Consider the following 18,222-nt stretch of genomic DNA (forward strand, 5'->3'; position numbering starts at 1 on the left):
TTAAAATAACCTGTGCATGGTCCTCTGCAACTACTTCCATCACCTGCGAATTCACAAAACAATGAGTGACACAAACAAACACTCTTTATACACACAGACACACACACACCAAGTGGAAAATAATAATATTTAAGTGGGAGGTCTCCACTAACCACTGGTTTCTTAATAGAACAGACCTTTTTCCCTCACATTTAACCTTTGCCAGTATCAATCATGCTGCAGAATTAAATGATCCCTGATAGAACTGGATACTATCATAAAAAGACACTCTGACCCCAGGCTAAGGAGTGACTTTGAAAGGAATGGTGTGAAATGTTTCTAATGTGCACGTCGTGCACATGAATGAGTTTGTCAGTGTGACCACTCGAGTAAGAAACAATGTCTTTATTTGCTTTTCTGTGATTCACTTGAGCAGGTATTAACCAATTTCTACCAAGCCACAAAGACATATCAAAGGAAGTTCCAGTCATTAAACTGGAACATTTCAACAAAGAAACATAACGTTTAAAACAAAACCTTGAAGTGACTTTTGCTTCCAACTCCTCTGTGCTCCAGCAAGATAAAGAAAAGACTCTTTGATACAATAATACATCAAATCAGACCACAAAAAATAATAATAACAGTAATCCAATAATGCAACACTGTACAACCCAGTTGTCTTTCCTCAAATAATAATAAAATGGATAACAATACAATACTATTTATATTTTTAAAACAATATTTGGTGTAAAGGTGTAGATCAGGGGTCCTCAAACCCAGGCCTCCAGGGCTGGTGTCCTGCAACTTTTAGATGTGTCCCTGGGCCAACACATCTGGATGATTATCATCGACACCCACAATCCAGTCTGGCAGGCGGCAGTAAATGTGCTTTAAGCTGGTTTGCCAACCTCCAATAAAACGCATAAGAAAAAGAAGAACACCTGGATCAAATGACTAATTAATTACCACCTCTGAAGTCAAGATCTCCAGAGTTCTGGTAATGACCTGATTATTTAACACAGGCAGGGAGAAGCAAAGGCAAAAATCTTCCTCCTGGTCAAAATACTGTGACTTGAGTCATTTATATAACTTTGACGTACTGAAATTACGGCTAATTTCCTCTTAATAGAAACAGTGAGTTGGAGTTACCCAAACCGTTGATAACGAAACGAACCAGAGTACACTAAATTTCGACGGGTTTTTTTGTCCATAAACCGTTTCTGATATCACATTCATATAAAGAAACATGATAAACCGGAGGCTAAGATAGCTAAAACGACAACTAACAAGAATTAGTAGCTACAACGTAATTTTAGCCACTCACGGTGTTCGTCCAGTTTGTTACCCATCAGTGGCGTACCCTCGATTAATGCGCATGCGTACCGCTGCAATATTGCGCGTGGAGCCGTTTTAACGTTAAATGCAACCAACCATTCTGTAATAAGTTTTATACAAATAAAGATAATGAAAATGGAATTAATTTTTAATGTCTTAGATTAGAAAATTACATATTTAAAACCTTATGCGTGTTTATATCCAGTTTTAAATATTTTTATTTTCAAAATGTACTTTTCATCTGACCATCGTCATGAAATCGTGATCATGTCTACGTGTGACATACTTTACCTTGAATGTATATTCTTCAAAAGAATCTTTTAGTTTTTTTTTTATAATTTCCGTTCTCTATCTTGCGAAGACAAATCGAGAGAAATAGTAGTATTTGATGTGACATAAACAACATTATTTAAAACATGACAGTAATTGTTTTTAACGTTTTATTTGTTCTGTTTGTGAAACATTGACAGGCAGTTTGCATGTGATACAGTATGATAAAAAAATGCAAAAAGAAATATAGAGTAAATGCGACTTTTCCAAATAATTTTACACAAATATATGTTTTATCTCCTCCGAGCATCAACATTTTCTCTTTATTGTTCCCATGAAGTCCATAAGAGTTGACTAAGAACTCGAGACATCAGAAGTAAGTTTCCGAAAATTTCCCAAACAAATCTCAAGAATGAAGAGGTTCATTGACCTAGTTCAAAGTTCAGTGAGAGCTTGATAACTGCTGCCACCAAGTGGCTAAATGTAAGATTGCACCTCAGCTACACCCTACCTACATTTTCTCCCGCGTGTTGGGATTTATCAGAGAAAAATAGATAGGAAATTGTATTCACAATAAAGCTTTCCTGTGAAGAAGGGATAGTTTTCTTGTGCTATAATCTTATTTTTAAGTAAGCCTTCCTCTTCCTGTCACCAACAGAAAATACATGGCTAAAGCATATGGGTAAAATACAAGGTAAACATCCATTATGATATTTTAGTTATATGTGGCTGTGGCTGGGGAGAGGGAAGTCTGGGCCTCCCTTCTGAAGCTGCTACCCCCGCTGACCTGACCCCGGATAAGCGTAAGAAGATGGAGTTATATGTAAATAAGAGATATCTGGATACACTATAGGAAACCAAGATGTACTTAAATATACTCCATGACCTGTTTTAATCAGCAACATTAACACAAAATTGCAAAAGTCGCATTTCTCAGATTGTTTTGCGACACGGATAAAAGATAGGCTTTTCCAAAACTAGAATTGGCCGTTTTTACAGAACGTGCTCTTTGTGCATTTCTATAAAGAATATGTACAATGTATTTAGTAATGTATTTACTCAATATACACGTTTTTGAGTACTGTACTAACTTTAAAGAAGACGAGTTCTCAGAAATGCCTGTATGAAAAATGACACATTTGACGTTTTAGGGTTAATTCCACTGATTTTCTGCTCCCCTCCTTTTTGAGTTTAGTTCCAGAGGGCTCGACTGTTATGTCACAGTTGCTCCGCCCATCACAGGAAGTGTCCGTGTTGTTAGCAGTTGCTGTTAGCTGATGGGGGAAAAGAAAAAAAGCCGAGCTGCGACGTGACTAAATCCGAGATTCCCGTGTGGGAAACACAACCTTGCTTTTGCTGGAGACCTTCCACGACTGTGAGGAAGGTGTAAATAAATCTGAGGTAGCCATAGTAACGCTATGTGTGAGCTGTGAGGGAGAAGCTGTGTCATACAGGGCTTTGTTGTTGTTGTTGTTAGAGTCGAGCTGCTAACTGAAGAAGTTTTGCTCTGCAGATAAGGCATCTCTTAACGCTGAGCTTCGAAGGTAAATGTCACAGATAAAACTGCAGAAACAGATTCTTTAAAAAGCCTTGAGCTGGTTACTTGTGTCATTTCCCGATGACTCTTCCTCATCCCGTGTGGATTACGTCATCAAATCAAACCATCACATCTTCCTCAGATTATATCGCGTTATCCTCAGAACTCAAAACAGACTCGGCTTCACTGTGGTTGGTTATTTGGTTGGCTGTGAGCACCCATCAGGGGTTTAAAAAATAAAAATAAAAAAATCTGCAGCTTGACGCGTCTGTGTCGCCTGTTATCCTGCAGAATCCAGCATGCCGAACGAGTCAGACCGCTTAGAGCGCAAAGGAGACAAGGAGTTAAAGGATGTGTCTGAGGAGACTGCGGGGCAGCAGGTCAGGGCCAGCACGCCGAGCCCCCACAGAGATAACACTCCACAAGGTGAAGAAAACATTATGTACAGTCCTATTCAATAACTAAATTGTAATAGAATAGTTAATTTATTTCACTATTTACTAAGTGTTATATGTTAATTTAAAGCCTTTATTTCTGGTCATTTATTTTCTTTTGAATGTGCTGTTGGTTTTTATTTTATTTTAATGGAATAGTTTTATCTTTTATACTCTTACTATTTTTTCATTAGTACCATAATTAATTTTTTTAGCCATTAAAATATATTTCAGGGTTTGTATACCTTCATATTTACTTTTATTTGTGTTCAAGTAGTTTTTCAAAGTTATTTATTGTCTATTGTCTAAATTTCAGAAAACAAATATGCCAGTTGATGCCTTTTATTAGTTTTTCAGGGATTCCTTGTTGATAAAGAAGAGAAGAAATATTTTTCCTTCATAACAATCCTGCTCCTATCTATTGTAGATCAACAGATTCAGATGTTTTGGGGGGATTTTAACCTGTTTATTAAAAATGTTTTTTAGATATTTTTATATGTATTTGTTTACATTTTGCTTTGGGTAATATAAAACAGGTCACTGCTAAAGAAGCTGGCTGTTTCACAGATTGCTCAATGCAAACATCGTAATGTAAAATTGAGTGGGTTAATGGTGGATGTGTAGTAGAAAAATATAGACAAGAATAGATAATTACAGCAGTGTGCAGCTATGCCTATTCAAGAGCTTGGTGGAGAATCACAAGACAATTCAGTGCAACTGTTGCGCTGTACCTCTCTTGAATCAGAGACAATGCCAGAAGCATCTTATCTGGGAGAATGAAAAAAAAGGACTCGACTGTTTCTCAGTCATCAATAGTCAAACAAAAGTATATTTCACATTTGACTTGGAAATCTAGGTCACACACTCTGGAGGATGAGTGAAGAAGTGCAGAAAGTTGTTTGAGTTCTTGTATGAAGTTTCAACAGTTAGTGAAGATCTGGTGAGCCAGGTAATCTGCCACTGTGGGTCTACTGTGTTACATGAAGGCTAGTGCAGCTATCTACCTGGAAACTCTGGGGTACTTTATGAGTTCTTCTACTGAAACGCATTTTGCAGATACTAATTTTATGTCCGATCGTGATCTGGCACCTGCCCACGTTGCTGAAAGTACCAGTACCTGCTTCAGTGATGATTTCACTGAGGTTGATTTAGCAACAAATTGATCTAAGCCCCACAGAAAACATCACTTTTTATACTGAAGTGTAAAAAGTGAATGAATGTGGACCTTCACTTTTTAGTGCTAGCGTTCTACTAATACTATAAAATTAGATAGTACTCAAATCAAAAGATTACACTTTGGAGTTTATGCAGATAACAGTTTATGCAAAAAATGGATGCATAAAACCTTCTGATATTAACACTATACATTTGTGTGGAAGTTAGATATGGTGCTATCTCTGCAGAGGGATTTACATGCTTTTTTGGTCTTCCACTTAACATTTCTATAATGTAATGAGTCTGTTTTCCTTTTCTTAAAGCCAGCCCACCCAGGTTGGTTTCTGTTGAGGAGCTGATGGAGACAGCTAAGGGGGTAACAAACATGGCATTAGCTCATGAAATCATGGTCAACAAAGATTTTCAAGTCAAGCCCACAGAGATTCCTGAAGGAAGGTATGGGTTGAAAGCTTGACAGTCTTCTAGACGTTTGCCTTTTATTTAGATTTATTTGTGGTGCAGTATGTAGAAAACTGTTCTTTGTCCTGGCACAGTTTGGAGCACAGAGTGAAGGAGATTATGCACAAAGTCTTTTGGGATCGCTTGGAAGCTCAGCTGAACGAGGATCCACCGTCATACGAACATGCCATCAAACTTCTGGGAGAGATTAAAGAGGTGAGAATTGATCAGATCAAGGACACATTATAAAGCTCTTAAACACTTGATTGTTTATCTGTGTTTGTTTATGATATGTTTTTTATCATCAGTCTGTTCAAAGAGTGTAGTCAGCAACTGACCCGTTTCGGAAAAAATAATTTTGTTTGTTGATCCAGCTTACTCAGGCCAGAACATGTGTTCTACAAAGGTAGCAAATGCTGAAGTAAAAACTTTCAGATATTACGAAAGTATGAACAAAGGTTTTCAAGGCTCCTTTGAAATGGCAACAAGCAAGGGCTACATTACCGCTACATACAGCTATTAACAAATATTAGGTTACACATTGGTGCAAGTCTGGCTTCAAAAAGCAAATTTTGGTCCCAAGCTGCGCTTTAGAAAAACGAATTGGACGATGAGATCAACAAAACTTGGCTTTGTTTGAGTGACAACTACCTCCATACAAGTTCATTGTCAGCTCTCCCTCTTTAGCACATATGGCTTTTATATAACAATGTCAAAATGATTTCTGTTACTGATCTCCTCCTTAGATTTAACGTTCCTTTCTCTTTCCAACCTTCCAACCAGACGCTCCTGTCCTTTTTGCTGCCGGGCCATGGACGCCTGTGCTCCCGCATTGAAGAGGTTCTGGATCTGCCACTAATCCAGCAGCAGGCTGAAAATGGAGTTCTCAATATCGGCCAGCTGTCCCAGTTTGTCGTTGAGATGATGGGTTCTCTGTGCGCCCCCTGCAGAGATGAGGACGTCAAGAAACTAAAGCAGATCACTGAGATTGTTCCTCTGCTGAAGTGAGCCATGCACATACTATAATTGGCTCTGCATTGGCCAAGCTTCAGTTTATTTTTAGACCCTGTAATTTAATCAGCGTGCAAGTCTGGTTGTTGTGAAGGGATGTTCCCTTGGTTAAAAGGCAACATAGAGATGAACACAAATCATAAATATGCACATGTAGCGAGAGATTATTGAACGCCTTAATTCTGCACTGTGAAATCAGAGTTAGTTGTTTTGTTTTTACAACAGTGTACATGTCCTACCTCCACTTAGGGCTATTTTCTCTGTGCTGGACCTGATGAAGGTGGACATGGCTAACTTTGCACTGAAAAGCATCAAGCCACATCTCATGCAGCTGTCTGTAGAGTATGAGAGGAACAAGTTTCAGGAGTTTCTGGAGAAACAACCAAGTAAGGAATGGTACCTTTACAAAACTCCTTTAGGTCATAGCACATCTATAATTGTGTTACCAAGTCTGGGGCAGTCATTTGGGTGATATTCTGTGTGCTAATTTATTCTTGTGGACTCGTTTGCCTTGTGCAAAGCATGAAGACGAGACCAGATGTGATTTCACCTTGTGTGAGAGGTCTCAAGTTCTTATTGAGATTCTCTTTTGCTTTCCTGTTTAGACGCATTAGACTACACAAAGAAGTGGCTTGAGGAGACGGTGAAATGCCTGAGAGAAACAGAGAGTTGTGCCTCTGCCTCCAGTGACCCCCCACTTCACCCACTAAATGTTCATAATCATGCATACATTCGCCTGCTCAGGTGGGACCACGCCTCAGACCCTTTCCCAGAGGTAAATGCTCTGTACTTCCAGTCTTTGCTCACAAGTTTGGTTGAATTTTTATGTTTTTATTCTTTGTTCACCAAGGGAACCCCTTTTTTCTCTCCAGACTGTGCTGATGGACCAAGTTCGGTTCTTAGAGATGCAGCAGGAGGCCGAGTGGTTAGTTCTGCTCTCCTCTGTGCTTCTTATTGTCTACACTACCACAGGAGAGGCCATCTCAGGCCTGCCAGGACTGATGGAGACTCTTAAAAACACTGTCAGTGCCATGCTCACAGAAATGCACACGCCGTGAGTACAAGTACTTACTCTGGAGATTTTCTGATGTGCAATGTTTTCAAGTAAACAATAGGTTTTAATGTCTCAGCATCTATTAAGTCTTTAGGTTGTAATAAGATCAGCTGTTTATAAACTCAACTGTGTCCAAACCAGTTCCAAACTTCAAATTTCTGTGGGATTTAACTTGACCTCTGTAGGATTAGTTTGACTTCATTTTACTTGTTTTGAACTCCACATGTTTATGCACACACATTTTTTCCACATTTTGTAATGATACATCCATACACTTCAGTGTATTTTATTTAGTTTGTGAGATAGAACAGCACAAAGCAATGAATACTTGTAAAGTGGAAGGAAAGCAGATTGAATCTTTTTAAAATAAAGGCTAAAAAGTGTGACTTTTTATGTATCTATCAACTTTACACTCCAGAGACTCAGTTTTGCCCATTCATCAGGCCAACGTTTCAAGAATAAATACTATTTTGGTTGAAGTTGTTAATTCTTGTCTTGGTATATTTGATTTGGGAATTAATGTATATCCCTACTTTCATAGGGACTGTATTTTTCTTGCACAAAATCCACATTGAAAACATTTAATTGCCATCTTTTCTTTCATTTTGACACACCTATCTTTTGAAGGTAAACCAAAGCTAATCCAGAGAAAGTTCTGATATGTCTTAACTTCTGTAACTGTGGGAACTGGATTTACATACCTTTACTGTCTGTGGACTGTAGCTTGTAATTTAGAGAAGGTGTGTTTTGGTTGTCTTTTGTGTAATTGAGCTTGGAGTCGCCATCTCAGTTGCTCCAGATGGCGGAACTGCAGACAACGAGGTTGAATTGTGTATCTTTTAGATAATCAACTCTGATTAAAATCAATTACCCAAAAAGTGAACGTTTTTTTTTTTGTTTATTGCTGTGGTCTTTTTGGTGCTTTTTGTGTGTACATGTAAACCATTTTGACCACTGCAAAGACATGTGCCAGAAACCAGAACAAAATTGTGAAGGGATTCTGTTTATATTTCATTTATATGCACAAAGGAGACAAAAATGTTAACAGCAGCAATTACATTCTGAATGTTTTACAGTGATTATCACCTTTCTATATAACTTTTTCAGTTGTGATTGGACAAGATTTTAAAGTCTATTTTGTTCCTTTTTCAGGTCATTTAGTATGCAGGAGGCCCTAGCAACCATAGGGGAGAAACTGTGTGTTGAGCTGAGTCACTGTTTAAGCCAGCATGGCTTCACCTCATTCTCAGCTGAGAGTAAGAGTGCTCTTAAGGGGCAGATAACAGCCATCATCCAGTCAGACAACATAGTCCGTAAGCTGATGGGTACGGAGGCGCTCTTGGTTTCATGTCTCTATTTGCTGATTTATGCTGATTGTTTTGCTGTGACCAAAGATCCTTCCTTCTCCCCTACCCAGACTCTCGGATTCAGAGCTACCTACTGGCTGCCCTAGAGTCCAGTCAACATAAGACGCCGCCTCCTCTCCCTGGAGGCCTGGCGCCGGTCAGCAGAGAACTAAAAGAGCTCTCGATCCGCTTCAGTCGCCTGGTCAACTACAACAAGCTGGTCTTTTCTCCATTCTACCAGAAGATCCTACAGAATATACTGACACCAGGAGAGAGCTCCAGTACAGAGACATAAACCCCAAAGATATGGAGGAATAACAGAGTGAAGAGCGGTCTGTGGTTTCTTTTTTCCCTCATTAGCAACGGTTTGGATGTAGAGAAAAAGGTTTAGGAGACTGATCTTTAATCTGGGAGGCAAGCCAGCTCTGCTGAGCGAGCACCTACAACTGACTTGATTAAAACAACAACCATTTCACTTACATGTACTAACGCAGTGTTGTTTCTTTATTGAAATATCAGACCTCATAAGTGTCACGTTTACAGTACCTACATTTTTTTTTGCATTAATTTATTAAGCATAGCTGCCAGGGATGGATAACTTAACTCCGTATTGCAGTTGCCGTCATCGGAAAAAGTATGACATATACATCTGTGCAAAATTATTCACCCCTTATGCATTGTTACACGTTTAGTCTCATTTTAACCACACACTTGAAAACGGTACATTGGAATTTTCTTTGATACACAAACACAAATTAGTGCGTATTTGGGAAGTGCAAGTTAAAGGATACGTGGTATTACCATTTTAAGCAAATACTTGAAAATGTAATGCATTAAGACCATTTGCTCGAATGCTTTCTAAATATTCCATCTGTTGGGGTATGTTTGTTGCAGGTAACGCATATAGAGAATAAAGGTTTTCTGCTATTTTCTTTGCAAAATAGTTAAAAATCAGACAAACTGGTGTAGAGCACTTGTCAACGTAAATTTTCAATTTGTGTAGTGTCTAACAAGTTTTCTTCCAATATTGCCCTGTATGTAGTTTCATCCATCAGCTGTCTTTGTGGAATAACATCAGCCTAGCATGATGCTTCCACCGCCATGTTTTACAGCATTTTTCGTGTAATATTTACCTTACACGCAAATATGAAATGGAAGTTTTTATTGCTTTTTTAACTACCGCTTTCTTCTTTCCACACTTCTATAAAGGCCAGGTTTGTTGTTTGAGAACATTGTATACTGTATATGTATTTAAATGTTAAATTATCAATATCTGAATTACTTCTTTGTACTTTTTTGGATCTCTTTAAGATACGTTAATCAACCTTTACAGATAAATAAATGTAAAAGGAATAGCAGAGACTCAATGGTCCAATAAATAAAGTGTAATCCAGATGATCTTAAAAATTATATTTAAGAACATAAAAATTCCACATATGGTCTTGCCTAAAGTTTTTGTGTCTGGGGGCTGGAAGGCTTCCATCAAGATCTAAAAGGACAGAAACTATAATCTTCTCAAAACATAAAAGGTTGGAGTGAGTCTATTGCATCCTCAATTTACTCAGAAATAAGTTTAAATGTTTTTAAATGACAACAAAGGAAAGGATGGATATAGACTCAGTCCAATTCATTGAAGGGAATTGTGGAATTAAGGGCCAATTGTGGTTTTCAGTGTTACTCAGTTTTAGTTCCAACTTAATTGTATTCACTCATTGTTAACTTATTGATATTTTCAGATGTTCAGCATATTTTTTCTGACAGTTATTTATGTTTATGTTTGAGTCTAAAATGTATTCATATCATTTTACCACACTTTTCTGTTTGCTGCTGTTCTCATACATCCCACACTGATTATTTTAGCTTAATTGTCATTTGTCTTAAGTGGAAATTGGACGTTCCAATAAAGCGTTGTTTGCCCTCACATAAACAAGTCTCTCTCTTTTTTAATATCCTTATAAATCCTTCACCTGCCAGTGATATCTGTAATATAATACACCTAAAGATAATTGTTTCTAACACCAACAAAATGAACATTTTAATAAAGGATAGCGTTACATAATACATTCAAGTTGTTTGCATGCAACGCACGTGTGGGCCGGTAGATGGAGCCAGAGCTCCAATTTAAAATCGTAAAAAAAAAAACAAAAAAAAACTTCCAAAATGCTCTTTTTGCTATTTTTACTTTTAAGTTTTAACTACAGTGAAAGGGTATTTTCAGTTTTTATTGCATATGACCTTAAATCAGTTTGCACATAAGCAATAATATTAGAAGAGCCCCTACATGATGCCATAAAATGCATCAAAATGAATGTGAGCCAAATTTGTTTCATAATTCTGCATGTGCACTATTCCATCCTGAACTGGCTCCATTGTAAATAGCCTCTTTGATTATCTTTTAAACAGCAGCTTTGCCAATAACCAGAGAAGTTGGATCTTTTTTATGCCATATTTTCTTCATTAATGTCCATACTGTTAATGGTTTTGCTGTTATGCCTCCAAAAGGGATTGTACTTTTATTTGGGGAAAAAGTGACTGACGAGATTAAGCACTGTATGGATGTACATAATTTCAATAGGCCCATGTTATAAGTCATTGCTACTCATTATTTGTTCACTAATTTGTCATGGTAATTGTTTTCCCACAATGCCCTTATTGTATTACCCGGAAATTAATTCAGGTGTGATTAGAAATTGTTTTAGATTCTGTTTTGCTTAAACTCAGAAGAGCTAACCAAGTTCTAAGTCATGAAGATGATGTAGAATAAACTCTTGAAGTGTGAACCTATCTTAAAAAGTTGTTTAAGATCAACCCAGAAACCAAGGCAATTCCCAGGAGGAAAAAAAAATCCTTCTAGACCTTTGTAATGAAATTAGAACACAAATTAGAACTAGTTATAGTCGTAAGACTTTTCAATATTAGAAAATGTCAGATTTTCCTCATGAAAATGTCTGGCATTATTATGTGAATGTTTGGGATTTTTCTCATAAATGTTATTTTCTTCTTAATCTGAAATATCTGATATTGATTTTCTGTAGATAGAAAATGTGAGCAGAAATAGAGCAAAACAACAACAACAACAATAATAATAATAATAAAACTGCTCTAACACAGAAACAAAAATTAAAACAAAATTTGAATGCCTTTAAATCCAAATATCAATATCATGTTAGATATGCTGTTTTAAAAGCACTCAGCTAACTACTGACTATTGATTATTGAGGTATTTTAAGTGCATAGCTATATACTTCTGTCTTTATCATTCTATGTGAATTAGATACAAATGGAATATTAAAACATGTGCATTTATTTTTTGTTTCTAAAAGGCCTCAAGTTGTTAGTAGTGGTATAATTTCACTCGAAGCAAGAGTGCCCGCAAAATGATTTAGAAACCCACAATGAATATGACAGCCTGTATGTAAACTTATGACAGAAGTGAGCTCATGGAAGTTCTGAAATGTTTTGACTCGCCGTCAGTGACTCAGAGCACTTTTACTCCTCCTCCTCCCCTCCCCAACATTCCACACATGCGGAGAAGCAACAAGCTACCGAACCAGCAGCAGCAACAAGCTAGCCGCCAGCAGCTAACGCGGTCGGGGGGGTACGAGGCGTGTTAACATGCAAAAGTTTAGAAACTCCGATATTCGCCTCGACTAGACACGATATTAACGTTTAGTGAGACCCAAGACGGCCCTCTAAAACATGGACCGTAGTTCGTGTTTGTAAATGCTGTTGTTTTTGCGGGGCTTGGGGCTTCAAATGTGCGAAAAGTCGCTCGGCGTGTCCTCCTCGTCGTTGAACAAGATGGCAGCAACAGCAGCACCGTTACAGAGTTTGGCTGTGGTGCGGGTGTTCGTTGCTAGCCTGCTCTTTGACACTTCGAGTGATGCGATTTTCTGGTCTTACTGAAGGTATGTGGTTCTATTTCTTTAAAAATGTAGCCGAATACACTTTATGTATTATATTTGTTGATGGGAATCGTTGTTTTAAGGTCCGTAGGACTTCGCTCGCAGCTAGCTTGTTTGCTAACTTCAGTTATTTTTTTCATAGACCTTTACCGTTGAAGGTTAACCAGTTTATTCAAAGCAGTTTATTTTTAATTCAAGTACGTGCTAATTTCATGGGTTATGTTTGAGCTATTGTTTGGTTGTGGTTGTGTATATTTTCAAATGTTAAAAATACTTTTAAGTAATTGCTAAACAGAAAGTAAAGTGAGCTTCATTAGTTTATTTAAATGAACTCGAAAGAGGTTCCGCCACACACCATCAGACAGCTATTATTTATGGTTGTGTGACAAAAGCACTTTCAACAGGTGTGTTGGTGGGGGATTACCCATCCCCCAAACTCGCACGTACTCACGCACACACACAAACGCACACTCCCCTTCTCCTCCCATATGTCAACTGTCACTTAGATTCATCTGTAGTAGCTGTGAGGTGTTGTACACATTTACCAAAAAAACGCCAGCTGAACCTACGGACATGTATGCACACTTCTGTATTTCTGTTTGTTTGCCCTCTGTGAAGCTGGGTCTCTATTTCAGGCCAATCCCCTGAGATATCAGGCTACACAGTTTGGCAGGCGGTGTAACAGACAAGACTGTCCCTCAAAAGACTGAGAGCGAGCACAGCATGGATGACATATTTACACCACGCCAGCCCCCATGATGGTTGCTCGTCTGCTGTGGTGGCCGAAATTCTTTCTCAGTTGCATCATTAAGTTATTAACGGTGCTTGCCTAACTTGCAGTTGTGGGTGGTGATTGGGTGTAGTAGTTTCCAACAGTGCATAACTTGATCTTTGCTTACCCATGAAGAGGGGTAATTATATTTGTAGGAGATGTCGGCTGCTGGAGTTGTAATTAGAGAGCTTTTGGTGTGCTTATGGAGTTAGTTAAAACTCACTTGCTTTGCTTGTCACAAGAAAAGAGGTGTGCTCCTTGTAAAGCTGGCTAAGAGGCACACCCCACTGCCTGCCTGTCTGAGCCTGTGTGCACAAGCGTAGCTAGTTTGGTAGTCCGCTGTCTCATTGTTGAGCTGATTTTTTTTTATATACATTTTTTTTCCCTTTAAATTGACCAATTTCAGGAATGTTCATGTGACATTTGATTGAGCCTGAAACAAGAAGTCTTCTGAGTCGTAAGTCCAGGCAGGCACAATCTGTGTCTCTGTTTGGGAACTTTCAGGAAGTGTGGCTGTTGAACTGATTCTCTGCCAGTGTTCAGCTTGTTGACATGGTGTAGTATTTTCATATGGTGTATTTGGCTTTTTAAAAAATTGCACAGATGCACCAGTTTCCTTGCAGAGATGAGTCAGTCACTAGCTCTGATCAGCAGGTCAGATACTGAAGAATCTGACTTTTCTGTTCTTTGAAGAAGTCAAATCAGAGGATCCTTTTCAGAATGTAAATACAAAAATAAAAAAACAAAATACAGTTTTTTTTATGTTTACAAAAAAAAGCTTCTACTTCTGGGTTAACATTATTCGAGCCTTTAAACAAGAACAACAAAACAAAAAACCCCAAACAGATTCTGCACCATTACAGTCAGAATTGACTATGCTGCAGCTACTCAATCGACCCATGCATCATGAGCAAATTACGAGTTGGGGTCCTGCTGAAGATTGCCTAAAAAGTAAATGAACACTAAGTTACATTAGGAAAGTCTCTTTTGTGGTCTTAGTTCTAACCCAGCTGACATTCCTAAAACAACTACAGCACCATAAAAATAATTCGTTATTTCTTACAGCTTCTCCTTTTGAATCTACACACATTTATATAGAGTATTTGTGCCAAAAAGGATTCATTTTGTAAACATTTGAAATCAATAATAATCTCTGTCTTCTAATTTCTAAAAATGCAGAATTTGTTCAGATACAATTTCTTAAAATTGTCCCACAAACTTTCATTGAACACTTTTAGAGAAGTATGCTATAGTAATGTATCACTAAATGTAATATGAAAGACTTAACTTTATACTATTAGAAATTACCATGAGTTGCTTTCGCTCTGAAATATTTTCCACTGAAAAAACGCAAACTTATTTTCACTATTTTGTTCTTGTGAGTTGACTTTAATAGAGATGAATTGATCTGAATTTAGCAGTCAATTCCCGATCTTGGGTATTAAAAAGAAAAGCATTTAAATCGATTTACTTTTCTTTTTTTGCATCGCCAGCATTAATGAGCAGTTTAAATGTACTTTATGTGTGCTGCAATTGATTTTGTAAAGGTTAGTTTTATTTTATTTGTCCAGCAAGCTCTTCGGTGCATAGTTGTGAAAGTGAATTAATTAGATTTAGAGGCACAGTTTTTTTTTCAGTATTTTGTTTTGTTTTATCTTGGTACAATTCACATTTTTGGGATTCATTCCCTGAAATTCCTGACAAGTAGACATTAGATTTTCTTTCTCTAATAGGTTTGGTTTTTTATCCCTAGACATTTCACATGACAACACCGAGAACTCAAACCCATTGTTGTCCATAGTGGCATCATCCAACATAATTTGCTCATAACTTTTTTGGAATTTCATAAGAATAAATTTATAGACAAAGTACATTTAAACTAAATGGGGACAATGTGGTTATCCCTCATTGTTCTGTTGAAATAAAAGTAAATTCTTTATCCAAGAACCCACAGAACATTTTTCTTCTTTTTATTATAGCTCCTACACTAAGAGGATCAGGCTATAAGGACAACTGGGAAAATCTGTACTGTAGCGAGGTAAATCTTCATTGGTACGTCTTTACTTATAAAGCTTTGTGGCCCTAAAAATCTGTTTGAAGAACCAGGTTGTGCTGTTTTTTTTTGTCTTCTTAAAAACTCCAGTTTATTAGCATGAACACACCAAAAGTTATGGAGAGGGAGTTAAAATTTGACACACGCTTTATTGCACATTCATTTGAGATTTTGAAATGGGGGAGAAATTAGTCTTTCTGTTGTAACAGTGGAAAGTCACCAGGTTGCATCACTTTAGCTGTTGCATTTTTCAGATATTACTTTACTTCTGCATTTGACAATTTTTGGTCTTTAACACATCAAGTTAAAATTGTTCTTCTGAAAAGGTCATATAGTGACTTTCTCTTCATAGTTTTGTATCTCACCTACATTTTAAAGAGCAACACAAAAGTCTCTTCATATAATCGGTACATTTGTAAAGATACCGCCGAGGTGGAGAACACTCATCCCACTTCATAGTGTATCATTTTTCCCTCTGGGGTGCTGTTTGCTATGTGCCGTTGGTTTGTGTGAAACTGACCCTGCAGTGTGGCGTGCAGGGACTAGCCAAACATGCACTGGGCTTCCCCCATCTCCAATTACAGAAGACTTGTTCCCTTTTCCAGTAAGAGTGACGTGAAGACCTTCATTTATTTTTGCTTTGGTGGCTTTTATTATGGCATTTATTTTAAACCCACAATGTATCTCTGAGGATAGTAGGAGAAAAGGTGAAGTTTTGGGTTTCACCACTTCCTTTGTCTGAACACTAATCTCAGGCAAACTGAGTTTTTGTATCGTAAATGTTTTAAAATGTGTAAAAAAAAGGGTAAAAAAAAAAAGGAAACAAAAGTTAATAAATGCATTTTTCTTTTAAGGTATGGCCTCACAAGCCTTGGTCTACCCATCACACCTGCACTCAGCTCAAACAAGTGCCTTAGGAAAGAGCAGCAGTGGTACCAGCAGACACACAGGTGAAGTCCAATGCAGTAATAACACCAGCAGAGCCTTTGAGCATCGACCCCCACCCAAGACATATGTGATTGGAATCAACTACGGTATTGCATTTCCCAACAACGTAATCCCGTCCTCAACTGTTGCTAACTTAGGAAGGCCAAACAAGGGGCAACCGGTTGGGGAAACTGAGCAGTGGACTTTGCAGACTGCAGGGATACAGCAAGCAGGACCGGTTGAGTGCCAGGATCAGCCGACTGTTGACCAAAGTTTTGAGAGAGAAGGTGGAGGCTTGGACTGCGAGCTTCTGGCTACAGCTTGTTTAGGAGCAGAGTGGGGGGAGGCCAAAAACAAAAGAGCACAAGTAAGAGGAGGTTATATTGGCCTTCTTGACTCAGGTGTCCCCCAGGTATGTGAGGAGAAGACAGGTGAAGGTGGGGAACAACAGCGGGAGAGTAACCGCATCAGAGCCATGCAGATAGTGGAGGACGTACCTTCTCTGCCGTCACTTCCTGTACCTGTGGCCATGTTGCAAACCAGCACTGGGAACAATGCAGACACTGTTCGAGTCGGGGGTAGAGGAACTCTCACCGCTCAACACAGCAGGGTTGATGAGGTGAACGGCCTCGGCGTGGGGGTCAGTGGGACTGAAACCAGCACCAATGGCAGTAATGAGGTTGTGGCAGGTGCCACTGTGAACAGAAATGGATCAGGAGATGGTGACTATCAGTTGGTTCAGCACGAAGTCCTTTATTCGCTGAAGAACGGCTACGAGGTTCTGGAGTTTCTGGGTCGGGGAACCTTTGGTCAGGTGGTGAAGTGCTGGAAGAGGGGGACAAATGAAGTGGTGGCCATCAAAATACTGAAAAATCACCCATCCTATGCACGCCAAGGACAGATCGAGGTGAGAATGTTAAACACTTTGTAATTTTTGACCACAAAATGTTTGTGTTTGACGTGTGCACGTTGTGAATTATAGCATTTTAATGAAATTTGGTTCTCTAATTGGCAGGTGGAGATCTTGGCTCGGTTGAGCAGTGAAAATGCAGAGGAGCACAATGTGGTGCGCGCTCTGGAGTGTTTTCAGCACCGCAGCCACACCTGCTTAGTGTTTGAAATGTTGGAGCAAAACCTCTACGACTTCCTGAAGCAGAACAAGTTCAGCCCACTGCCTCTTAAAATCATCAGGCCTATTCTACAGCAGGTAAAAAGGGCTTCTATTGGAGAACTAAATAGCAGTCAAAGATGCATCAGTCAGGCTTTTACCTGCTGATACAGGTTGATGTTTTTTTATTGGAGTGTGTCCTGCAGAGGCAGGCTTTGGCTCATTTGGATTTCTTTTTTTTCTCTCAAAAATTCAGTCAAGCTACTTAAGCTGAGCAGGTGTGTTGATGTGCTTACAGACCAAAAAGCACAGAGTTTTAGTTTTGAAGTTTAATTAATAGAGGGAAGAAAGCATTTGGTTTTGGTAAATTTGAGCTGCAATTCAACAGTCAAAAAACTGATCAAGAAAAAAATGGCAAATTTAGGTTTTTAGTTGACTATTTGATGCATTATTTATAAAATCTGGTAATGCACCGATCAGAGGCCTCTGAACTGTGCTTGGCAGATCCAACACTGATCCCCCCCCCTTCTATTTCATAATAACTAATTACACCCGTGTGCCTAGAAATACATCAACTATACTTTGTTGCATATAGTCTGATGCATGACTAAAGGATGATCTTGTAATAATTTTTTTTTTCAGTTTCAAAACTTCTACATCCATTGAAATGCCTGCAGCACCTTTCTTTGTTCTTGGCCTTGAAAGAAAATAATATATTAGAACAGCCTTCAAAAAAAAAAAATCAGAATCTGCATCAGGCAGATTTTTTTTTCAATTGTACTTGTAAGCTAAGAATGACAGATGCAATTTATCAAGACAAAAAAAAAGATCTACCAGTTGCTCAGTTTGACAAGCTTCTTTATATCTTGGTTTGTCT

General features: G+C 38.3%; 2 protein-coding genes across 6 annotated transcripts in view; both read left to right on the forward strand.

The window, feature by feature from the left end:
* The first annotated feature begins 2,683 nt into the window (after positions 1 to 2,683).
* tcp11l1 (t-complex 11 like 1) lies at positions 2,684 to 10,501 on the forward strand. 2 transcript variants are annotated; one of them, XM_005796235.2, is made up of 10 exons: positions 2,684 to 3,128; positions 3,413 to 3,547; positions 5,034 to 5,166; positions 5,265 to 5,385; positions 5,953 to 6,173; positions 6,430 to 6,566; positions 6,786 to 6,955; positions 7,053 to 7,234; positions 8,387 to 8,559; positions 8,652 to 10,501. In XM_005796235.2, exons 2-10 carry the CDS (start codon positions 3,421 to 3,423, stop codon positions 8,873 to 8,875), a joined length of 1,488 nt encoding a protein of 495 aa, XP_005796292.1. In that variant the 5' UTR covers positions 2,684 to 3,128; positions 3,413 to 3,420; the 3' UTR covers positions 8,876 to 10,501. The 2 variants fall into 2 exon arrangements, with proteins under 2 accessions (XP_005796292.1, XP_005796291.1); XM_005796234.2 differs by having other exon boundaries at positions 2,685 to 2,985.
* A 1,613-nt stretch (positions 10,502 to 12,114) lies between these two features.
* Positions 12,115 to 18,222, forward strand: part of LOC102221799 (homeodomain-interacting protein kinase 3-like) — a 30,041-nt gene continuing 23,933 nt past the window's right edge. For 2 of the 4 annotated variants that reach the window (XM_023346916.1, XM_023346923.1), the window contains exons 1-3: positions 12,115 to 12,488; positions 16,165 to 17,144; positions 17,253 to 17,444. In XM_023346916.1, coding sequence (XP_023202684.1) covers positions 12,464 to 12,488; positions 16,165 to 17,144; positions 17,253 to 17,444 — 1,197 coding nt within the window. In that variant the 5' untranslated portion in view covers positions 12,115 to 12,463. Of the gene's footprint in view, positions 12,489 to 15,236; positions 15,310 to 16,164; positions 17,145 to 17,252; positions 17,445 to 18,222 lie in introns of all 4 variants that reach the window. The other 2 variants (XM_023346940.1, XM_023346932.1) reach the window with 2 other exon arrangements.

This window comes from Xiphophorus maculatus, chromosome 2 (genome assembly GCF_002775205.1).
Source record: "Xiphophorus maculatus strain JP 163 A chromosome 2, X_maculatus-5.0-male, whole genome shotgun sequence".
NCBI lineage: Eukaryota > Metazoa > Chordata > Actinopteri > Cyprinodontiformes > Poeciliidae > Xiphophorus > Xiphophorus maculatus.